Here is a 24,951-nt window from a genome sequence, read left to right as displayed (position 1 = left end):
TTTTCTCTTAGGAATTGGTGATTGCTCTCTAGCTAGTTAGAACAAAGTAGTGCTCCAGGAGCAGCAGGGTGGGCTGCCCAGAGGACGCCCGGCACTGAGGGTGGCGGTCCAGCAGGCCCTAGTGGGGCAGAGATCTGGCTCACCAGACAGCCGGGCTGTGACAGCAACCAGGACAGCTGCAGCCTTGTTCTGGACAGGACCAAAGAGCAGCGTGCCTGTGCAGCCCCTGAGCCAAGGCATGGAGGCCCCCAGTGAGGTTACTCCCTCCCAGCTTTCTCTCACAACCCAGGGGTTGCAGTAGAGACTGCAGAGCCTGCTGGTGCACCCAGGGCCCTAAGAGGAGAAAGCAAGCTTAGCTATAACAGTTTTTTCTTTGCTCATTTTCCTGCACATTTGGTGGGACTTGAATTCTTAAAAAGCTCTAGTGCTTTTCTGAAAAGTGATTTCAGAAAATTGGTGTGCTGGTGATTGCTGTCATCCTATGAGTGACAGGGCTATTTCCCCAGTGTCTCACAGCTGATGTGATTGTGACAGTTGTCTCTAAACCAGAACGCGAGGAGCTGAACCAGGAGCTCCCACGGCTGCATGCACAGCTACAGCTTGAAACTGCCAGCTAAATCTCCATGACTGGCACTCATGCCCTCTGCAGGTCTGGCACAGAGAGGAATTCATGGCACGCCTATTATCTGCTCAGGCAATTATGCCTCTCTGTGACCACAGAAGAATTAGGGTCCTTCTCATACTTCTGCCCTTCTCAGGCCATGGCCCAGCAGCTAGAGCTGAAAGGTATCATTGCTCAATAATTTCTTGCTTGACTCAGCCTTCAGTGTTCTTGAATTCCTTGTCCCAGGGGCATGTGATCATGTGAACATCTCTGTTGGCTGGGGAAGGAGTTGTTTAGAGAACAGTTCTAGAAGTTGTAGCTTCAGGGGAAAAACTTAAATCATGACTCATTTGTATTCAAGATACTGCACTACCCTGCGTAAATATAAAATTATCAGTCTTTTTGGTTTGAGGTTTTTCTTTCTTTATACACTGGAACTTTTACTGGACAGGTTTCTACTTTGCCTGGCAGGGTAAATGGTTATTTCATGATTTTTGCATGCAAGGTTTGGTAAAACTGAAAAATCTGGTTCCTTCGTTAAAAGGTAGAAGAAATGAATGACTGGATAGAAACAGAAAGCATAGTAAAATCATAGGTTAGAATAATTCAAGTGAGAAGTGACCTCGAAGGTCTCTAGTCCAACCTCCACTTCCAAGCAGCAGCTCTGAGCTTAGACAAAGTTGCTCAGGGCTTTATGCAGCTGAGTCTTGAAAATGTCTAAGGATGGAGATGGCATAGCCTCTCTGGGCAACCTGGGCCTACCTGACCTCATGGTGAAACACTTGAAAGCTAAGTGAGTCCAAGTTAAAATATAAGTTGCCTATACATATATACGTATTGAAGGAATGGAGAGGAAAGGATAAAGTAGAGCCATTTACATGGGTGGAACCAGAGCCACCAAGGTGTGTAGTCAGATATTAAGCAGGTAAGTTAGAACCATCTGTAGGCTATGTATATCACTGGGTAATGTAATCCCAAGGTATATGATAAATTCATAGATAGAGCTTGCAGATGTCCTTTTGTAGAAATGCAGAATTAAGTTGCAATGCAAAGGTGGAATGAATGGCTGAACTGGCCAGGAAATGCATTTTCATGCATCTGCAAGAAAAAAAAGGTGAGGTTGAATTATCTTTTTTTTTTTTTTAATTCAAAGTATTTCTTTGAAGTTCACGTTGTTGGTTTGTCTTAGGAGCATCTCATTATTATTACTTTGCAGATAAAGAAAATTCAGCTTGTATTTTGGGTTTTCTAGCTATTTCTCAAGTCCCTCTGAGTCCATCCCTTTGTGCCAAGCAACCTGTGGGATTACTCTAAAGAGGAGCAAGTCTTGGATTTTTAGGCTCATAGATTGCATTAGGACATCCAACATCAGACCATGACACGAGAATAAGGGCCAATTTCTCATTTTATTGGAACATGTAGAAACAATCTTCAATGAAGCCAGGCCAGGCTCCTGCATTGTTGTGTCACCCCAGGACTGTGACAGATCTCTCAACTCCAGCTTGTGAGCCATGCTGCCCTTCAGCCCTGCTGCTCAGAGACCTTCTGTAAGTTCTCTCTTCTGTTTCTCCTGGGGCTTACACTCCTCATGCTCTAAAGTTTCCCTTTTTCTGGAAAAGAGAACTTTTAGGACAAGGGAGAGCTCTGGAGTTCACTCTGGAGACTCCTGGGACGAGTGATATCTGACAGAGTCTCCCTGTTCCAGCTGTGGCTCTGGTGATGGCCCATTGCCACCAGGGCAGCAGAGAGGAGCAAGCACTTGCAGGTTGTCTGAGGGCTGATAGGAAGAGCTAAGCTGCTCTCTCTGCCCCTGACGAATCATTCACACAGAGCTGGGCAGACTCAGGTGTACAGCTAACATAAGGAAGACTTTAATACTTTCACATACATTATGAGGAAAATGTAATTTCTTTTTTCTAAAAAAAAAATTTTTTTCTAAATGGTTTGACACTGTTTTTTAACTTTTTTTTTTTTCTGTATTGAACTAGGCCAACTGTCTGTGTTTTGTGGTGTCAGGAATTATCTCTGAATCTCATAGTGCTCTGTGTAAAAATTAGACTTTAGAAGGGTCAATATGAACCACCACAAAACAACTATATCTCCTCTAGTCATTAACTACATTTGAAAACTTGGCCTTAAACAACTTCAGATGCACATGGTGAGTCAGTGATGCCTTCTGTTTTTCTGTGAAAAATATACTAGGCTATTGATCTGCGAACTCCAGAGATCTTTGGGATACAGCATCTAAGAGGACAGAGGGGGGAGTGGAAGTCTTTTTGAAAAATACGTTTTCAACAGCTTTAAATTAAGAATAAACTGCACCTCCACCGGAAAAGATTTGAGGAGATGCGCACTGAAAGGCTATTTAGTTTTTTTCAGGTAGGAAATTATACTTGGTGTATTTAAAGGCGGTAAGTTCTGATAAGTTTTTGGTAAGCTGATTGCCCTGCAATTCTGATTTCTTATTTCATATTGTTCTATCCATATTATGTGTATAATACATTCTGTACCTCTTGTGTACTAAACTGGTGCATGTCTCCATGGCAAGACAAAAAAGTCCTGGATAATTACAGCTCCTCAGAAGCTCTTCAACCACATCACAGATTATATAAAAGATATTTTACTATGTCAAAGAAAAGAAAATGGGCAGAACTGAAAACAAAATCCAAGGATTAAACATAATAAAATGTAAACAGAAATTTTAATATATGTTTTTTTGGCTCCATCTGGTGTTTATTTTACAGACTCTCTAGTTCAAGGAAATCTGATTTCCACTCCTGTTTTCAGCTGTACATTGGAAATGAGGAGCGGTATTAAAAGGACACTTAAATTTATGCATCCTGAAGGCTTACATTCAAAGTTGTGTATGAGCTACTGTGAAGGTACAAGAAGAATACTTCTTTTTTTTAATTCAGTGTTTATGTCCTGTGACTTAAATCATATTCAGATCTGAGAAAGGGCTTCTATTGCCAAAAACTTATCATTTTCCCTCATTATATCAGTTAGACTGCTAAAATACTATTCCTCCCTACTAACCTTGCCTTGCTTACATCCTTATCATGGCTAAAACATCAATACTAGTGCTTTATTCAAATTAACTCTCAAACACTTGCAACACAATTATCACAAGTATTCACATCAAATCTTTTATTGTTGCTGTTTTCGGGTCAGACGATAACATATTTACTGACTGTACAGAAAAAGCAAGTTGGAAGGAAGAGTGAGAAGATTACTCCTTGACCATTCACTGGGTCAAATGTTTGTGGACAAAGTATCTATACAGTCTGGGACATAAATCCCATTTAGTATCATAGAATCATAGAACACCCCAGGTTGGAAGGGACCTCAGAAGTTCATCTGGTCCAATATTTTGTGGGAAAGGGAGCCTAGATGAGATTATCTAGTACCCTGTCCAATCACATCTTGAAAACCTCTGGTGATGGGGACTCTACCATGTCTCTGGGAAGGTTGTTCCAGTGACTGATTTGTTCTCACTGTAAAAAATTTCTTTCTTATATTGTGATGAAACGTCTCCCAGTGCAACTTGTACCCATTGTCCCTTATTTTTTCCATGTGGCTCAATGTGAAAAGAGAATCTCCATCCTCTTTGTAGCTGCCCATTAAGTGCTGGAATACCGTGATGAGGTAGCCCTTGAGCCTTCTCCAGGGAGAAAAGACCTAACGCCTTCAGTCCTTCCTGCAAAAAACATTGATCACCACCCTCTAAGTGAGGCCTGTGAGCCAATCCCCTACCCACCTCAAGACCACCCATCCAGTCTGTATCTGGCCAGTTTGTCCAGGAGATGGCTGTGGGAAACAGTGTCAAATGCTTTGCTGAAGTCCAGGTAAACAACATCCACTGCTCTCTCCATGTTGACAGAAAATGTTATTTTATTGTAGAAGGTGATCAGGTTTGTCAGGCATGATTTGCCTTTGGTAAATCCATGCTGGCCCTCCTCAATCACCTGCTTCATTTGGTTTGTAATAGTTTCTAGGAGGACTTGTTCCATTACTTTCCCAGGGATTGCAGTAAGACTGATGCGGCTGTAGTTTCCTGGACCCTGTTTTGGGCCCTTCTTGTAGATGGGTATGACATTTGCCCTCTTCCAGTCATCAGGGATATGCCCTGATCTCCATAACTTTTCAAACATTATAAACAGTGGCCCTGCAACAATGTCAGCCACTTCCCTTAACACCCTGCGGTGGATTCTGTCCGGGCCCATAGATTTATGTGGGTATAAGAGTATAAGCTCTTCTTTGTTAGCATTTCTCATAATACAATGGCATAACACCCTTCTTTTTCTACTGGGCCTAACATACAAAACTGTCTTGTCCTGGTATGTTCATACACCAGCAAACTTATTGTAAAAAACAGGGTAAATTAAATATTATCCTTTAAGAAAGAGATTCTCACTTTCCATAGAGTGGAGTATATATATAGCTGCAGATGCATGTTAAAAACAACATTAAATCAACATGAATGCATTTTCAAATATGATTTAGCAATTGAAAAGAATGTAGAATAGCCAGTACTTCCTGATAAACAAGCTTTCTGCATACCTCACGGGCTTGACAATACTTGTAGAGCACCTGAGGGAAGTAGATAACACTCAGAAAGTCTTCACCAGCAGCAAATGTACTAAAAATTATACCTTTTTCGTCCCTATCTCAGTCAGATGAGTTTTCCAACCTTACTCATTGTAAGTAGCTTACTCTTCAAGATTCTTGGTTACAAGGGACAATCTGTTTTCAAAGACGTTGTTCATCATATGCATGGGTATTACTGTAGCCTTTACAACTTGTCTGCACATACTTATTGTTCAAAATTATCACACTATCCATATGTCTCATCTGCAGGTGACTGAAGAACTCACTGTACTGGATATCCAGCATTTCAGCTTTGGTTTTGACTGAATGCATGCAGTAGCTCCTGGGATCTCTCGGGGCTCCATGACTTTTACATTCTTCTTTACACTGCAGATATTCATACTTCTGGATTCATATCTGTTGTTTTCCCATGCAAAATACGCTGTTTCCTAAAACATGTGTGTGTGATGGCAAGGTGGAAGGAGCTAAAGCAAAGATGCTGTAAATCAGTTGTCAGTCTCCCTGAGCCCATGTTTTCCTGAGGTAGTCAGCCACGTGCAGCCAGCTCAGTCTCACAGAAGCTCAATGCACTCCCATTTGGGCTGCTGCTCCTCATTCCATCCTTATTCTCCACAAACTGTTACCAATCTGTATGGCAACAGCTGGTAGCTACAAGAGAAGAAGCAGCAAGAGCTACCTTAAAGAAGGCCCAGACAGCCTTGAACCCCTGGTCTGAGAAGGATTATGACTTGTATCATCCTCTGGCAGGATGAGCAGGGAATGAAAAAAGCAAAGCAAATGAAAAGTGGGTCATGTAACTGACCCATCCCCAAGCAGGCAAAACAAAACCGGTGCCATGTAGCACAATGGACTCCTTCCACCCCCTGAATGTTGCCCAGAATAGCATCAGTGGTGTTGGAGACAGGGAGTCTTGTGTGCCTCTTCCTGATTCCTTCTCTTCTTCAAGATCAAATAAATGTACTCCAACCAAGTTACACCCAATGCCCAGGCTGGAGTAAGTGCTGCCTGCTTATGAGCTCTCTGGTCTGAAGTGAAGGCATATTTGGGGGAGCTCAAAAAAAGAAGGGTTGTTTCTTTTTCTTTTTCTTTTTTTTTTCTCCAGCTATAAAATCATGATAGTTGCATTCATAGCTGTCAGACTGAGCTCTTTCTTCCAATAACATATGCCATCCACGATACCCACCCTCTACAGTCTCTAACTCAAAATGATTCAGCGTTGGCTGATGTAAATGGAATGGATTTACTTTAAAGGAAAAAATGATTTTTGGCTGCCCATTAAATGTCACGGAGGAAATTCATGGCATGTAGGAAAACAACTGTGTACAGCACTACTGAGCCAAGTCTGTCTACCAGATGATGTACTCACTATAGTCTAAGCATAAGAACAACATTTTTAATGAGCAGAAAACAGGAAAAGCCTTATGTCCCTGTAGTGATACCGTGAAGGCATTTTTATTACCAAAAGCCTTGTTTCCTCCTAATTTCTAACGTGCTCAGGCTGGAGTCTGTAATATTATCGCAGTGCTCTGAACCTGCACACATGTGGAAGGCCTCAGCATTACAAAAATAGTTATTACCAGGTGATTTGTTCCTGTTTCCAGAACTAAGCTCATTTCCAAGATTCCTAAGAGCTCCATTCCGGAAAGCAAGGAATCCCAATCCTGACTCTTGTGCCACATCCATCCAAACCTCTGTATGCCATTTCCAGATGTCAGCTCTGGCCCAGGGAGGGAAGCACAATACAGCAGCTTTGGGATAGCCTGAAATTCAGTAGGAAGTTGTCTCAAGTCCAGCTCCTCACTACAGTATCACCAGGACCAAAAAGAAGTTACTTAGTATCTTTCTATGCTTCCTCTCCTAAAATGGGTAGAAGATACTTCTTTACCTCACCAAGGTACCTGCCCCAGAAAGGCAGGAAGCTACATGTTTTCTCTTAGATGGAGCATTTGAACTTTCTGGCAAGAGAGGCTGAGTTTGAGTTAACTTGGTTTCAGGGAAGAGTTGCCTAATAATTCCACAATAGCCACGTGCTTTGTTTTGGGTTTTTTTTGTTTTTTTTTTTTGTTTGGTTAGTTGGGTTTTTTTGTTGTTGTTTTTTTTTTTTTTCCTAATCTGAAATGGTATGTGAAAAAGAGATTTGTAATACACTGCAAAGAAGTCTCCAATCTCTTACTGACTTTCAGCATGAGAAATCTCCCTAACTGATATTCACTACCCAAATCTCAATTAATTAAGTGTAGCCATTAAAAGAAACTAAGCCCAGAGTGTTTCACAAAGGACAACTACTCTTCATTTTCTAATTGTGCTAGTAAAAAAATAAAAGAAATAAAAAGGGAATACAGGTTTTTTGAAAACTCTTGTGGAATCATAGGATGATTCAGGTGGGAAGGGGCCACAGGAAGCTCCTAGTCCAACCTCCTACTCAGGGCAGCTCTGAGCTTAAGTGGGTTGCTCAGGGTTTAACCCAGCTGGGTCTTGCAAACCTCCATAGGTGGAGACAGCACAACCTCTCTGGGCTATCTGGGCCAACTGCCTGCCTGCCGCCCATCAAGTGACAAAACAGTCTGTCCTTAAATCCAGCCTGGTCCTCTCATTTCATCTTGTCCCTGCTGCCTCTGATCCTCCCATTGTGCACAGCTATGAAGACCATGGCTCCACCTTACCAATATCCCCCTTGTAGGCCCTGGGGGGTTGCTGTTACGTGCCCCCCACATGGCTGAACACGTCCTGCTCCTTCAGCCTCTCCTTGCAGAGAGGTCTCCAGCCCTGATGAGCTCCAGGGCCCTCTGCTGAGCTTGCTCCAGCTTGTCCAAGTCTTTCCTACACTGGGGCCCCAAGCCTGGCCATAGGCATCCTAGATGCGGTCTGGTGAGTGCTGAGTAGGGAAGGAAAAAAAAGAAAAAGAAAAGCTTTCTTTCAGCCTTCTCCAGCACGGGAGGCTGAGATTTCCCAAGCACTGAGGCAGGGGCCACCCAAATCATAGAGGATGTTGCCTGCACTAGGCACCTAATTCCCATGATATTTCCTTGAAGACGCCAGCTTTAAACTACCCCTCGTGTAAAAACTCGGACTCTTATTTAACTGCTCGACAGCGCCCGCGCAGCCCCTCAGGGAGTGGCAGGCTCGATGGCCGCCACCAGACGCTTCCCCTTGCAGCGGGAGAGAGGCCTTAAAAGACGGCCCGCCGCCATCTTTGCGCGGCTCCTTATCCCAAAAAGCGGCAGGGAGCGGCCGCCTCGGGCGTAGCCCTCTGGGGGGAACCAGGCCCGGGGCCTGGTGGGGCAGAGGCGGCGGAGCCGCCCAAAGGGCGCGGGCGGGCGGTGCTGGGCGCACCCCTCCCCGCGTCGGCGGCGGCGAGGGCGGGCCGGCACCCGGAAGAGGAGCCTCCGCCGCCCGCCTGACTTCCCTGGCAGGCAGGCAGGGAAGGAGGCAGGCGGGCGCCATGCTGCAGTTCTTGGTAAGGCTCTGCGGGGCGGCGGCGCCGCCATTTCGCAGCGGGGCGGGGCGGAGCGAGGCGGGCGGGGGAGGCGGCGGCGGGGCCGCTCCTTGGCGAGGGGAGGAAAGTCGCTGTGTGCGGTCACCGCCCGCACCCGCGCCCCTGCGGGCAGCTCCGCGGAGGCCCGGCGGGCGGGCGGCCTTCCCCTGCCCGAGGGGCTGGCGGCGGCCTCTCCCCTCAGCCCCGCGCTCGCCACTGCGCGCCTTGGGTGCGCCTGCTCCGTGGCGTCACTCGCCCCAGTGGCCGTGAAGCCGCTTACACGGGGCGACTGCGCCCAGTTTTGGCTCTTGAGCAGCTCAGCATCCCTGTGCGTGCGGCTTCAGGCGCTTCCCCTTCTCCGGCTCCTTCAAACCCGCCCTGAGCCTTTGGGCCGCCTGGCCCCGTTTTTCGGTACCCGCCGTGTGCCGCCGGATTTGTCGCGGCTCCCCGCAGAGCGGTGCCTTAATACCGCTCTGAAAATGAGAAGTTCCCGCCTTGTTTTTTTCTCCAAGTCGTGGCCTTAATTTGCCGTAGAGCTTCGGCAGATTTTGCTTGCTCACGGTGATGCCCTCCTGCTGCTCAGATTTCTTTGTAACAGCATATGTACCTCCCTCCTTTTATGAGAGCAGGGGTTTTCAGTCCTTGCCATTTTGCTTGCCTTTAAAAATTTATCGCTGGAGATGGGGATTTTTATATGTAGAAGTTAAGGCAAGGGATCACATTTCATCACTGCCTCTCATTAAATCCCCTTAAGAACAGCAGAATGAATAGACTAAACGTTTTTATACTTTTCTCATTTTAGTTTTCCTTTCTGTCTTTCTGTATGTTCCCCTAAACTCTTCTGGGTGTCTGAAGTTAGATGCCTGGCTGCTCTTCATTAAATACTTAACTAATGCTGGTACTTTTACTGCCAAGCGTGGAAATAAATTACCTGATCAAAAAGATGCTGTTTTCTGCTGTAGCAAAGCATGGAAACAGCCTCCCGTTTTTTGTTCTAGTGATGTGAGGGATACTCCAGGGTTTTAGTTGTGTGCAGGTATGTCCCATTAAGTATGAACAGTAAGTGATATTTTTTCATCTTTTGTTGGCAGAAGAGTAATTTAGCTGGCTAATAAGTTTCATACCAAGTGTTGATATAGAGCAAGAAGAGATGGCCTGTTGTAAGTTGGGGGAGTCTTGCGTGTTTTTATGAAATTAATAAATAAGGCCTATTTCTTATCTCAACTTCATAGTAACAAGTATGAAAGCCTCGGTCATTTCTGTAGCTGTTTCTAGTCTTGCCCCGCTCTGCTGAAAACACTCAGAAAGGGTAAATATGCATAGCCACTCTCGAAGTTTCTGTGTTTATCAACTCTACTGCTTGCTGCTAATGTGTTTTGTTGCTAGATAAAAACCTCTTATTAATTATGACTTATTCATTAGCACCTGAAAGTTAGAAAAGAGATACAGTAATTCTGAGTTTCTTCCCTCTTTGGGTGTAGATTGGGTGTTTGACTCTTGCTCTCCCTTGTTTGGGCTGTAGCAGGGAGATAAAGGGATAATCTCACAAACCTTATATTTTTGCTCTCCAGAGTTCAGCATTAAATAAACATTTCTTTAAAATGCAACTTGAAATGCTGGGTAGAAATTCAAAGACCCTGAACTCTCATCAGCCCTGTCATCCTTAGTTAACATGCACACTTTAATCGGCTATATGTTTTGCTTTCCACATAGTTGAACTCTAAATAGCGATTTTTTCCCCTCTGCTTGAATTGTCAACTATAAAAGTAAATGTAACTGGGTTGATTGCTCTTGAATGCAGTGCTAGACTTTTCAATAAAGTAGTACACTTAGAGGGAATACTGATCTGAGTACTATCTGTACCGAATAAGGTTTATCACACAGCAGAATATGATAGTTGTCCCATCTTTGGAAATGTTCTAAGGTGAGAAACTATAAAACTGCTAATAAACAAGGACCCGGTTTGTGTTTTCAAGTGAGTTCTCAGACAGTGCTAAAGATACAGGAAATTATCCTCTGCTAGAATGATGCTTTGCATTAAGAGGAATCACAAGTCTGGTTTACACCAGTGCAATATTTGTTAATATCTCCCAGAGTACTTCTTTAACTGGCAATTAAAGCCACAAGAGCAAATGATAACCAGTGCAGTACACACAAAAAGAACTCTACTTTTTCTTAAATTGTTAAAGCTAAGCTCCTTAAAAAGTGATGATAAACAAAGAATAAGACCAAAAATGTGTTTAAGAAAATGCTGAAGTTACTTGCAGTCATGGTTCATTTGGCACTTTTCAACCATTTTTAGTTTTCTATAGCTGGCTTTTCACCAGTGATGCTTATGGAGTCTGAGTCACTGAAAAGATGAGCTGCACTGCATCCTGCTTTGGGCATGGAAAAGATGTCTAGTCAGTATGTGATGGCAAAGTTGTTATTGTGGACAGTAGTTTTGTTTTTGTTAAAATATTCTTATTTGGACAGCAGTGACCATGAGCAATAACAGTTTTCTTAAATAGAACTGGCTTCAGCTGCCATATGGAGTGATTTCTCTGCTGACAATGAATGAAGGTGCAGTATTAGAAGTCTCCTCTTCTAAAATAGTCAAATGAGTTTCATAGTATAGGATGTACTTATTATCAAGCGTAACAATGAAATAAAATCTAGGACCTTGGGGAGCTGCTGAATGAAAATCTCATCGCCTTTCTTTGAAGAGAGGAATTTCTTTCCCTCTCAAAGTGTTGTTACACTTGAGGATCTTCCTCAGCTGGCAGGTAGGGACCAGGCCAGGAACTGTGCTTCTGTTTTGCTCATGTTCTCCTTCCATGGTGCAGTTTCACAGACACTCTTTAGGAACTATGAGTTTGCACAGCTGTCAAAAGAGGTTGTGTCCAGTTTCCAGCCAACAGTGCTTTCCTGCCTTAGAGGAGCCCCTAGATCAGAGTGGATTTGGTTGAAAACCAAATAGTCTTGGGGGGAGGGGGTCTGGAAGGTACATGATTGTTAGTCGTTGCAGAAGATACGTAGCATTTTTACGTCAGTTTAAGTTGATGAGGGAGCTCTATTCTTAAATCTTGTAAGGTGAGACTGGGATCTTTTTGCAGTCAGAGCCTCTGTTCTGACTTTCAAGCTTGTGACCACTTTTGTCACTGTGTATTACTGCGTTATGTCTTTGCCTGTGCATGTCCCCCCCCAGCACTGAGCATTGTTTTAGTGGTGTGTTGCTTTAGGCTCTCCAGGCATGGACCAAAAGCTCAGTGATATGTAGGTCCCTGCTGCAATCTCCCCCTTTTTTTTAGGAGTTACTGCCTTTGTGGGCATGCAAAGAATTTTGCAGACAAATATGATCATAGCCTGATCCAAATAGACTTGGACATGTATATTGAAAACACAACTTTGCTGTATTTTGGAAATGATAGTAAGGTTTTCCTGGTGAGGAAGTTGGGTAAAATTGCATCTCTCTCCGGAAGAAAGGTGAGAAATTAAGTAGGAGTGGAATTGAAACTCTTTAGTCTTCACATGACTTGCAATATTCCTTTTTATTTTAACCAACGTGCTTTTGATGGAGGGATGTTAACTATTCTTTCTTGCTTTTTAGCTTGGTTTTACTCTTGGCAATGTGGTTGGGATGTATCTGGCTCAGAACTATGATGTGAGTATCCTTGTATTCTCAGTTGAACCTATTCTGAACTGAAAATATAAGTCTCTTTTCCCGCCATCGGAATTGAATCATTCTTTATTTTGATGGTGTATTGTATTTGAACAGACTGCAGATTGTATTGACTTTAGTTATACATGAACTCAAATGTAAATGGAACCAAAACATCTACCTTGTTGACATATTGTCTGTGACAAAGTAATACTGAGAGCCTTAACTGATGTTGGGGCCCTAGAGCATAGATTTTGTAATCAGGTATCTGCATAGATAGGGAGAGGAGAAATAGAAAAGCTCTAGCCGCTGCTCATGGATTGTACCAGCATTAAAATATTGGTTTCCTGACTCTGATATCCTGTCACAGTGTTCTCCACTCAGTACAGCTGTTTGTTACTTAAGAATCCTTCACAGCATCTGAAATTACTGTCTTCTGTACCAGTAATGAAAATAGGTTTTGCCAGCTGTTTGGAAAAATTCAGCACCTGCTCCTACTTCAAACAGTATATCCAACCTGCAGTCTTTCTTTCCTGCTTATCTCACAGTAAAAAAAAGAGAGAAAGTGGACTTTCTTTCCTCAACTCTCACAGTGAACTGAGAATTTTCACTGTAAGAGTTAGAGTAGAAGAAGATTTAGAGCTGAGTCTTCAATACAAGCTTTTAATTTTTGCAAAGTCAGCAGTATCCCTTATAAGACCAATGCCACTTAGCTGTTTACAGGCTAGAGGAGTTGATAAAATTTAAGATACATTGTTTTTTTTTCTCCTTTCTTATGCAAGCTATGTTAGCCTAGTTTATAAAAAAAAGTTGTTGAGGCTCAAGTCTCTGATGACATTTATGTTTTGCTTTCCTCTCATCTTCAGTATTGAAATCATCTTGCTAGTAGAATTCTTATTTTTTTTGCTCCTTGCTCACAGGCAAACTTTTGTGATGCTTCCTGCCCAGTCACCTCCAATAAGAGTACTAATAAAAAGCTGGTGTTTCTTTCCAATATATGTCTTACAAAGTTATGAAAATGTAGTCGTAAGAACATATTTGAGTGTATCAGTATGTATTGTAAGCATGGTATAGTGCTTTTCTGGCAGCACTAGTAAAGTATTGCCACAAGAGGGGGACTTATGCTTTTGATTTGCAGGAAATGGTTCACTTGGAATGTAACACTGACTTGCAGGATGAACATGGTAATTTTATTGCTGGTATTGAAGATGATTTGTTTTAGGTGACATCTAAGATAAACTTGTCATAATAAGGTCCTAATTCTGCAGCTGTATGCACATGTGCTTAGTTGTAAGATCATGGAGGGTTCTGCTGACAGCAGTGGATTTCTCTTTGTTTAGTTTATAAGGCAGTCATGTTACAGGCTGGGCTCTTAACATCACTTTCTCAAACAGGGACTAACTTTGAAAGGGAAGGGAAGAGGGAAACTTATGATATTACCTGTACTATCAGCTTCAAACCATCCAATGAGAGAACTGCAGTCTGGTTTAACTTCTGCTCTGTAGTCAGGTTACACATGAGGTAAAAGCCTGTGATTTTTTTCACAACTACCAATGGGAGCTTTGCTTTACTTTCATTTTCATCAGTTAGCTTGTAAAATCCTATGGTGTCAATTCCCAGTTTTAGCTAGAGTCATGAGATAATCTATTCCTTGCCCTTAAAAGTTGCCTTTTTTAAAAAAAAAAAAAGTTGTCAAAATTTACTGTTGGATTACTTTATCAAAATGCTTTTATTTGCAATAGAAAGCTGAAGTTTTGAAGTTCACAAGCGGTAAATTGAATTTTCATTCAAGTATGAAACTGCAAAAGGTTGCTAATTTGCAATGCAGTAGAATTCCCCAGTGGGGAATGGACCAGAAGAAGCATTTCTTCATAAATTTCTTGAGAACATATTTGCTGCTCTTGAACATCTCTTTTTCTCTTGGTTTGTGACCAGTATAGTGCAATCTAATTTCCCCTCCAAAAGTCATTATTAAAGTCTGTGCATCAGTGTTTAAATCGGCTTATGCTTGGCAGTTTGTCCTCTTTCAGTGAGGAATACAGACTGATCTTACTAAATTTGCTGTAAAATTATCTTTTTTCCTCCCTTCTGTTCCCATCACTGCTGTCTGACTTTTAGTCTTAACAATCTAAAATATTTCCTGAAGGTTCATATATAAAGTGCTTTCATCTACTGTTTGCTTGATGTTGTTTTGTTTTTAATCTCTGTGCAACATAACAGATCCTGAAAGCAAGTACTTTTTAGAAACCAGTTTAAACTTCATAGAATTTCTTGCTGTGTTTATGGTATTGTCTTTCCTGCTGAGGCTCATGTAGCTCAGGATTTTTTGTTAATTTGTGTGGTTTTTATTTGGTTTTTGGTTTTGTCTTTAAAGATTCCTAACATTGCAAAGAAGCTTGAAGATTTTAAGAAGGATGTGGAAGCTAAGAAGAAACCTCCCAGCGACAAGTCCTAAGAGAGCAATGTTACCCAGGTCACCTCTGTGCATGCATCAAAGATGCTGTTTACCTTTCAGGCAACAAAGATCAAGCAGAGGGTTGGCACAGGAGGTTCCTCCACTTTTAGTCTCCTAGAACTGGAATGTCCTTTTGAAAGAGCAGCCGTGAACTTTTCCTGGGACTGATTTTCAAGGGTTTCAGAATTTGGATTTGCAGCTGATATGTGACTGGATAAGATTGTTTGTATTTTTCGTTATTGCTTTTCCTAATATTTTGTAACCCATTTTTACCTGATCCAACTGGAGTCCTGTTAGTCCTGTTACTATGCGTACCTCACATTTTGTAATACCCTAGTTCTTAGAACGTCGCAAAAGAAATTAAATGCATCAAGAAGTAACTTTCAGGGTTTCTTCTCATTTGTTGTGAGCAGTGGTACTTCCATGCCCTTAAGATCCGTATTGGATTATTGGAGATGGGAAAGTTCATTTGTTAAACTATGAACCTGGGGGGAATGGGGGAGCTCCTGCTTTTTCCATTATGTTAAATGATCACTTCCAGCAGTGCAGACTTTGCACAAACATGGCTGATTTCAAAAAGTGTAAAAGGCCATCAACTTTAACCTATGTTTCAAATGCATTGTTTCTTCTAGTATTGCCTCTTCCTCTTCTTTCCCTTCTGCTTGGTTGGTTGAGGATGTCTCTAGAGTGATGGGGAGGATGGAAGAGAGAAGCGTTATATTCCATAAGTGGTAACTGGGACACGTGGAGGTCAGCAGTTATGTTGTGAATCCAGACCATTCACTCTATGTACTTAATGGTCCAGTTTGTGTAATTGTTCTAAGTATGCTTTTTTTACTGCCTCTTGGTGTGGAACGACTAGAGCTCAGTATTTGTATCAAATATGTCTGGTATTCCCATTACTTCCTTATTCCCATGCCTTTGCATTTGGTTCAGTCGTCTACCATGTATTTTCTTAAGATTAGAACTATTTATCTGCTGTCCTCCTTATTGTTGGTCTGATATGCTCCTCTTCACCCAGTGCTGCCACTAAAAACCCTGGTATGTGAGAAGATATACATTGTATTGTAACACTGTCCCCTTCTGTTTGAATGGAAAGCAAAGTCTGCATTTGGAAACCACAGTTTTTCACAAATTCTATTGTAAATTCTGAAGAAATTATTGCAGTAATTTGAATAGATGCAAGTTCTGTTAATTCAACAACCTGTCAAAGAAAATTTATTTAATTTTTTTTCTGTAATATAGAAGAGTCCTATCAACTCTGTAAGGTGGCTTAAATCACTGAGTCCCTTTAACACCCTTTTGCAGGACATGAAGAACAAAGAAAAGTAGCAGAAAGATATTCTTGCTTTTGTTAACAATGCCTGGTTATGGACCGCTACAGACAAGTAGGAGGAACAAGGACAAAGAATGACCTCGTCCACTCCTTCAGGCTCTTAATTAAAGCATACCTAGAGTGCTTCTCCATCAGTGTTTTAGTTAGGATAAGGATTGTGCCTTCAAAGTGAATTGTCCTTTTACCATGTTTTCATTCTCATCATGGGAAAACTGTAGAGCACATGGACTGGATTCCTTTCATAAGAAACTAACCCAGAAGCTGTGCTTTGATCCCTAATGGGTGTTTAGTCCATGAGACAGACCTAGAGACAATCAGGGGAAAATATCCTAAGCTTTGGCCACTAACTATTTTGCTCTGTAGATCCAGTGGACTGCACTGTTTGAGGTAAACATTGAATGAAAACTTTTAAGTACAGGACTCCCCATGTAGCAGCTGTAATTTTCACCCTCTACCCCAGAGCCTTTAACTTTAACATATCTGGGTGGATTCCAAGCTCAGGAGTTTTCACTGAATCAGCGAAGACACATTTACAAATTACCTTACGCCAAACTTTTGCTTCCTTTTCCAAAGTTTGGTGATGGCAGAGTTCTTCCACAATGCAGTCCTGCGATTGAGGAAGTATTTATTATCTAAATATTCTCCTTCTTAAAGAATATATATATATATATATACACACACACGAGAAATATTTCACATGTATTTTTCCATCCTTCCTTTCTGCCCAGAAACACGTAGCTGACATAAAAGCTTTCAGTCTTTGCTAATAAATATTTGGTGAGTTTAAAAGCCACCTCAAGTCAGACAATCTTAGTAGCTATACTACCAGCTCTTTCTATAGTAAACACTCAAACACAAAGAGGGAGAAATAATTTTGACCACCTAACATTAGTTATCAGAAACCTTATGGTAGCAGTATGCGTTGAAGATGCCAAGAATGTGCTTGGTGAAGGGAGTTCACAAAGTACAGCCATGTTTAGGTATTACTGAAGTAGTAGTACACACTCTGGTCTTCGAAAGGGGTTTCCATTGGCTTTCACAGACTTCAGACCAGACTGAAGAAACTGTCGTCCACACACAAAAACTTTTCCATAGTGTGAGACAGCATGGCACAGCTGTTTTAATGCTTTCATGAATGTGATGAACTTAGTTTCTCTCAGCTTCCCTTTGGTTCCAGCCCCCCTGGCTCGCTCTTTCCTATTTTTGAGCAGAGTATTGAAAAATACTGGCTCTAACCCACTCATGTTTCTTTGCTTGTCATATAAAATTATGTTAGTATTTAAAATTGGGTTATTTCTTTCCTCAAACATGCTTTATGTTCTTCCCTTTCTTTACATGGAGAAATAATATTCAAAATCTCTGTATTTTTTGCCAAACAGGCCTGTGTTGCTCTAAAAGTGTAATTTGGAGCTGAAACTTTCAGCTGAGCATTCCAAGTAGATGTTAGGATATTTTTTTTTCCTATCAGATTATGAAGTGAACCAGCCACAGCTGTAGTGCTATAGAAACAATATATGCTCCTTAAGAAGAAAGACAGGACTTCTTAAGCGTTTCACACTGTTTGCAACACTTTCCATTTTAGCTCAAGCTGTCTTTTTTGTCCTACACAATAAGCTGGAGAGCTGGATAACGTTATAACACAGTTCTTGTCAACTTTGCAACTACCGCGTAACACATTTTGCCAAACTAAATCAGCCTGAGGCTATCCTAGGTGATACTAAAGGTTAACCTTATATTTCAGAGGGCAGAAAGTCCACAAGGATAATGATTGCTTGATGCAGATCTTGTATCTGATGGCTCAGAGGGACTTTGGATGCAGTGGTGCCGTAGCCGGTCACATAGGATGAATGCACCTTCAAATACCTGGGAGTAAGTTTCCCACTTAACATGGGTACTGTGAATTTCTGCACATTCAGAATGCCTATGTGGATAGCTGGAATTGCCAGCTAAAATATGCAGTCTTCCTTCCTTTGGTAAAAGCTCTTAGGATAAACGCAGTTGTATCCATTTTTATGTATTGATTCTTTTCAGACATGTCCTAAGAGCTGAAGGTTTGAGGCAAAGGGGGAGGAAAGGAATATATGAGCTACTAACAGACTTCTAAAATACTTACTGTGGATTGAGACTGTTATCTTGTGATGGAAAATGCTCCCCTAACGCTCTTGTAGACCATCTTCCATTGAATACAGTAAAGAGCTAATACTGAAAATATATGAAATGCCCAATAGCAAAGCTAATTATTAGCTTACTGGGCACCAGAGCTCAAATAAAGACGGTGGATTTAGTCACAGAACTTCACTGACATGAATGCTCAGTGGTGCCATTTTATGTCACAGAACCACAGCCCCTTGTCTCATGATGTGTGCTCCATCCCTTGATCTTTGTGGCCCTTGGGTAGGACTTGCTCCATTATACTTTTGTGCCTCTTGTACTGGGAAGCCCAGAACTGGACATAGCAGTTCAGATGTGTTTTACCAGGGCTAAGAAGAGGGGCAGGATCACCTCCTCCCTCAACCTGTGGAGGATGCTCTGCCTAATGCAGCTCAGGGTGCTATTGGCCTTCTTTGCCTCAAGGGCACATTGCTGACTCATGTTCAATTTGTCTACCAGGACCCCCAGGTCCTTTTCTACAAAGCTGCTTTCCAGCTGGTCAGCTCCAGCTTGTACTGGTGTGGGGGATAAATATGGGACTTTGCATCTCCCTACGTTGAACTTCATGAGATTCACGTTGGTCCATTTCTCTGGCCTGTGAAGGTCCTTCTGAATGACAGCACAGACATCTTGTGCATCAACCACTCCTCCCAATTTCGTATTGTCTACAAACTTGCCAATGGTGCACTCTGTTCTGTTGTCCAGGCCATTAATAAGTATGCCAGTGTTCAATAATTCAATATTGGCCCTGGTATTTTCTTCTGAGGTATACCACTAGAGACTGGCCTCCAGCTGTACTTTGTGGTGCTGACCACAACCCTTTAAGCCCAGCACTTAAGCGAGTTTTCGATCCACCTTACCGTTCACTTATCTGGTCCATGCTTCCTCAGTTTGTCTGACATTGTTGTGGAAAGCCATGTCAAAAGCCTTGCCAACACACATTGCGCTCTCCTCATCCACCGAGCTAGTCATTTTGTTGTGCAAGTGCCAGGCTGATCAGGCATCATTTCTCCTTCATTAATTTATGCTGATTACTCCCAATCACTTTCTTGTCCTTCATATGTTTGGAAACAGCTTCCAGGAGGATTTGCTCCATGACCTTCCCAAGGATTGATGTGTGAGTGACCAGCCTGTAGTTCCCCAAATCTTCCTTCTTGAAGACAGGAGTGACATTTGCTTTCTTCCAGTGCTCAGGGGCCTCCCTAGATCACCATAACCTTTCAGAGACAATAGACAATGGCCTCACAATGACATCAGCCAGCTCCCTCAGCATGTCTTTAGATTTCCTTTTGCAGTTGATGTGCCTATAAAGGACCTTGGCTCCTGTTTTTATAACAAGAAGGGCCTCTATAGGCCTGCCAGGTGAGGCTGGCCAGGGTCATTAAGGCACTCAGGGCCCTGGCATTGGCTTTCCTAACACCATCTGAGTTCATTAAATCACTAGTACCTCCAGCTGCCTTCTGTAAAAATGGGTTATACTGCAGAGGAATTACTCAAGGATAGGGAAAGTTTAATGAAGCCAACTCTTTTTCTTTATGTTTTTACATTAGGGAGCGTCATCTACATCAGAAACTTTTATTATGAATTCAGGTAAAAATATGTGACTGCTGGTACTGTAGAGTATCACTCTTCACAGTGATTTCTGATGAGTAAAGTAATGTAGTGGTGATCTGGTAGCACAGGACATTTCTTAGTGGTGATGCTGCGGGGAGCTGTGATACCACTCAAAAAAATTATTGCTTTTGTGAAGGCAGGATTTTTCCACTGTGGTTCTGGCAGCTGTGTGTGCCACCAGCTGTTACGACGCCTCTATGCATGCTTTCTTGGAGAGATTTGCTATGCATGCTTTCTTGGAGAGATTTGTTACACTGAGCATCTGGAAATGTACTTTGAAGGGCCCAGATTACTGTTGGCCCAGATTACAGATGGCCCTTAGATTACTGGTGAAATTGAAATGTTGAAATTGGAATTTTCAAAATTAATAAGCAGTTGGTTTCATAAGCCTAGATTACATCTGTGTTTGTAGAAACATGATTGTGAATTGGTATTCAAATGTAAAAATCAATATCCGCTGTATGTGATGCAGAATTATTTTGAATATTAGGAAGTGATGGTGGATGTTGGAGTGCATATGTTACTGGTAAACTCCATAGAAAAATTTCCTGTACAGATCTTTTTATTTTTGCCTCAGAGAGACAAGAAAGAGATACTTAGTTCTATTTCTTACACTTCTCAGTGGTATATGCTAACCTTTACTTTACAAAGTCCCAAGCCAAGGTCATTTTTGTTGAATTTGTACTGCGACAAAATAGCTGTGGAGGTTATTTGCTTTTTCATCTGAAACATACATTAATCACAGACAGTCAAATTTATTTTCTTCCTGCCAAAGTCGATTCTGGCTTTGGTCTTTAATACATCTGGAAAATACCTAAATACCCCATCCCTGTAAATCACCAACTCAAACCATAACTGCACTAGTAACTTTCCTACCCTGTGAGCCCAGATGCTGGAGTGGAACATACTGTTGGTTTTCTGTGTGAAGACAGGGATTCTGCAACCTTTCATCACACTAATTAAAGCCCTCCTCTGACAGCTGCATCTTTGGGCTCAAAGATGCAACCCAAATAGTAAGATACTAACCAATGTATGAAAAAAAATGTAAGGGCTTGTTTTGAATTCTATTATTCATATTTTCTGCAAACCAGAGAGAATTGAACAACCTGTGTACAAGTATTAAGTACAGCTGTCATGCTCTGCTTTTTTCCCTGAGAAATAAAACATTACTCTATCAGCTGCAGAATGAAGAATAGCTTACTATAAATGACCTCAGTTTACTTCAGTGAAATTGTTCAGGTTTTACATCACTGTGAAAAAAAAATATATATGTAGCCGTAATGGGATTCTAGTAAAAGGTAATGTAAAACTGTAAGATAAAATAGTATACTGCTACTAGTTAATGTGATTATACTTTTTGGATACGAATCTTAAATTCTGGGCTGAAAGCAGAACTTCCGTTTTTAGGACTTGATGTATGTATTGAATGTTGAAAGCATCTGGAAATCACTTCATTTGAAATCAGGTTTATCTCCCCTCTGAAGAAAAGACTTCAGCTTTGGTTATTGGTAGAGAAAAATCTGAAGCTGAGTGACAGTAGGCTATGAATTACCAGTGAAAGTTTCCCACGTCTTTGTCCACTTGCCATTTATTTTAACTTAAAAAAAAAAAAAAAAGGCAGCAATCAGCACCCATTGCTGTTACACTATGCACCGTGCAGCTTGCCCTACCCTAAGCTTGTTGTTCATCTGCTGCTATTTTCATTTGTGATATTCAGATTCTGCAACTAAATACTTTCTCATGTACTTTCTTATGTCTTCAGTGAAATGAAAGCAATCATACATGTATGTCTAAGGGCAGAATCTGGCTGTGGTGCATGCACTGACTGATCTGATATGGAAAAAGGACCAGTACAGCACACTGCCTTCCTGCAAATGCCTGGTGGGACATGGCAGTGACAAGTGCCAGCAGCTGTGGACATGGAAGTGTGCTGAGAGCACTGATACAGCAGGGAAGATTGCTGGGGAAACTCCTTGCCTGAGTCCACCCCAAATTTCTCTGCACCAGTCTCGTGAGACACAAACTGTACCAGACTCATAGAAATGTTTCTGAAAAAATATTGCTAGAGAAGTGCAACACAGCACCAAGCAATTTCCATTTACCTAGTGCTATTGGTGGCCACCCTATTTGATTTGTGAGTAATCTTAGCTCTCCCTAAAGCTGATTGGCATGCCAGCTGCTCGTTTCTCTTGCAAATGAGAATATCCTGTGTTCATATCTCCTGGGAAAGGTGTGGGATAACGAGGCCTGATGGGAGCTGAGCTGAGCCAAGAAATAAGTATTAGGAGGGTGGAGAGTGATTTGTTGCTGAGCAGCTAGGCAATTTGAAGATGGTGGTGGATGAAGTGTGAAGTGAAAAGGATTAGAAGATGAGTGCACAGTAAAGGGCACAGAGGGACTAAAGCCTTGGGAAGAGAGCAAGCCAGAAAGAGTTTCTTGGCAGGGGAAGAATGATTGAAAGTAACTTTGGGGACTGTGAACAAAGAGATGTCCTGCTTGTTGGGTACTGCAGGCACCCCCACCCACTGAAGTGCTTGTTGCTGGAGAAAGTCGCCCATGTTGGCGGACAGGCATTGCAGACTCTCTCTCCTGCTTCAGTGGTTTTGGTGCTGGGTGCAGATTGCTGGGGGACTGCAGCTTGTGCCGGGAGGGAGGCCAGGGCACCTCTGCTTTGAGCACCACGTCAGGGTCTGTGCCCAGCAGCAGCCGCTTGCTGGGGAGCAGGAAGACACCCAGGGAGGGGAGCCAGAGTGGTGTGGAAGATCTGGATTCCAGAGGCAGGCATGAGTTTTGTGTGCTAGGGTGCAGCAGAACAGCAAGCTCAGGATAGGGAGAACACAGGAAGATGAGAAGGGTTGAAAAAGTGAGGCTGAGATCTTTTTTCATGGATTAGGACGGCATGGGGATGCACTGAGCCATTGATTCACAGAAGCACTTTGTTTTTCAAAACCAAATTTACAGGCAGTACTATGAATAGAAATTGCTTTGCTAAAGGATGCTGCCTCCTGCTTTTGGTACAAGGGCTAAGACATGCTTTTGTGATTTGCCCATTTTGCTTCCCCTCTGCCAACCTATGACCTCTTACTGTATCCATTTATTTCCGAGACAAGTCTGTGGGATCCCTCTGTTTTGACAGAAGCAGTAAATCAACATCTCTTGCTGTCTCAGGACTACTTCCCTAAGGGCTTGGTGGGTTATGAGGTGAAATATATCCTATTTATATTCTCACAGAGCACCAGAATATGCAGTAGTGAATAATTTATTTTATTGACATTTTATTTATGCAGAATAGGCATTCACACTAACATCTAGAGACCCTAGGTTATAAGTGGAAAGCATAAAAATTCATTAAAGTATATGTATAAAGAGTGTGGTTACATGAGATCCAATCATCCTAATATACAGCTTAAATGCATTGACGTTAAAGAAATTATTAAAATCAGGACAAAATACAAGAGAAGGTTTACTGAGTATCACAGGGATCCAGTCAGAAAAGCAGGGCATTCACTTTGCAGATGATAAAGAGATTGGCCTTTTGGTTTGGTAGTTAGCTGCTCTAGGTCCAGTTTCCTACATTTGAAGTTCCTGTTCTCTGGGCTGCTAGAGAGCAGGTGAGTGTGATGTTCAAGTGAATGCGCACAATGAGATACACCAGCACCGCTCCACTTCAGCCCTCTCCCTTCTTTACTCATGGAGCGGTACTAAGTGCCATATTGGATGAGACTGTACTTTCTCTGTCAGGGGAATTGTAACTGCGTAACTATCTAAACAGCAGCCAAAGAGAGAGGACAGCAATGGGTCTGTTGGCCTGGTAAAGTTTTGCTGGTCACAGCTTCCCTGCTGAAAACGCTCCCGCTGCAGTACAATGATAATGAAAGAAGGTATTGACCAAAACTTTCTATCTGTTTCTGAAACTGTTCCTTCCAAAGCAGAGATTGTAAGTAAGTACTGCAGTATTGGAAACTTTATACTAGTGCTGTGGAAAAAAAAAAAAACATTGTCCTTCCCAGGAGACTTCTGCTTCCTGTCTGTTTGGTGGTTTCTGTTATCCCTTTGAAGTGCTGTAGCTGGTAGTTGGTCGCTGTATTTCTTTCCAGGCGATATTCATTAGCTGGGAAAGTATTTTTTTCCAACACAGTGATGACTCACCTCAAAAGAATAATAATGATTTGCCTTTAAAAGAAGTAGGCTTATAAAACTCTGGGTTTGGGAATAAGACTCACTCTTCATTCACAGTAGGAGTCAATGGTAGGATTGAATATCCTACTACTGAGTACACCAGTGTATGTATACTTGTCTTCTGTCACTGGAGTCCCATATCCCCTGTCTTATAAGTACTATATAATTGTTCTAGCGCATGAAAAAGACATAATCAAAGAATTTGGAGGAGAGGGTTTTTTTCAGAATTACAGTATCACAGGGAAAGCAACAATAGAGCAAAGCTAATCTCTTCTTTTAACTCACACTGATTTTCAGAACTGAAAAGCTTTTGCAGAAGACCTCCCTGTGGATTTTCTTCATGGTTTGCTATGGATCCTGGTTCTATGCATACACAGTTTTCTCCTTTCTTTCATATGTGCAGTGTAGGTTTAGTATTTTGTCCCAACTTGCTTTGGTCTTGCACTTTTTTTCTTTTTGTTTTTCTTTTTTTTTTTTTTTCATTGGAGATTAAGTTTGGCTAGTGACGTTGCTGACCGCTGCCCATTCTGGAAAAGCATTCAGCTGGAACAGTCTAATTCCCCAAGTGTTGATTGCCACCATGACAACAGCCAGGCCAATCAGATTTACACCCAGGCCAGCTTTCACCTACAAAAGCAAAATGCATCAGAGAATGATCAATGACAACTTGATCAAAAACAGTTAACATGGAAAAAAGAAGGCAGTAGGGTGTATGTATGTATGTATACTGACTTATATACAGTGTGATAAATTATGTATACTGATTTCTAGAGCCAAAAAAAGCACAGTGAGTACTATGTATCAGAGTGCACATTGTGGGACTATTTAGGAGTGGTAGAGGCTGATGCAGCTCATTGGAAAACTGCTCAGTTTATCACTTAAACTTCTC

The 24,951-nt window shown here is 42.0% G+C and overlaps 2 protein-coding genes across 3 annotated transcripts in view; one reads left to right on the top strand and one right to left on the bottom strand.

The window, feature by feature from the left end:
- The first annotated feature begins 8,449 nt into the window (after window positions 1–8,449).
- Window positions 8,450–15,181, top strand: STMP1 (short transmembrane mitochondrial protein 1). The gene is made up of 3 exons (XM_087764680.1): window positions 8,450–8,669; window positions 12,277–12,330; window positions 14,702–15,181. Exons 1-3 carry the CDS (start codon window positions 8,655–8,657, stop codon window positions 14,780–14,782), a joined length of 150 nt encoding a protein of 49 aa, XP_087620806.1. The 5' UTR covers window positions 8,450–8,654; the 3' UTR covers window positions 14,783–15,181.
- Window positions 15,003–24,951, bottom strand: part of SLC13A4 (solute carrier family 13 member 4) — a 38,399-nt gene continuing 28,450 nt past the window's right edge. For both annotated transcript variants that reach the window (XM_009473626.2, XM_087764679.1), the window contains one exon: window positions 15,003–24,689. In XM_009473626.2, the coding sequence (XP_009471901.1) occupies window positions 24,552–24,689 (138 nt within the window). In that variant the 3' untranslated portion in view covers window positions 15,003–24,551. The remainder of the gene's footprint in view (window positions 24,690–24,951) is intronic.

Source organism: Nipponia nippon, unplaced genomic scaffold (genome assembly GCF_047370975.1).
Source record: "Nipponia nippon isolate SJK-2023a ecotype South Korea unplaced genomic scaffold, ASM4737097v1 scaffold_3, whole genome shotgun sequence".
NCBI lineage: Eukaryota > Metazoa > Chordata > Aves > Pelecaniformes > Threskiornithidae > Nipponia > Nipponia nippon.
The sequence above is the reverse complement of the archived record's forward strand: the minus strand, read 5'-3'. Positions and strand labels throughout refer to the sequence as shown.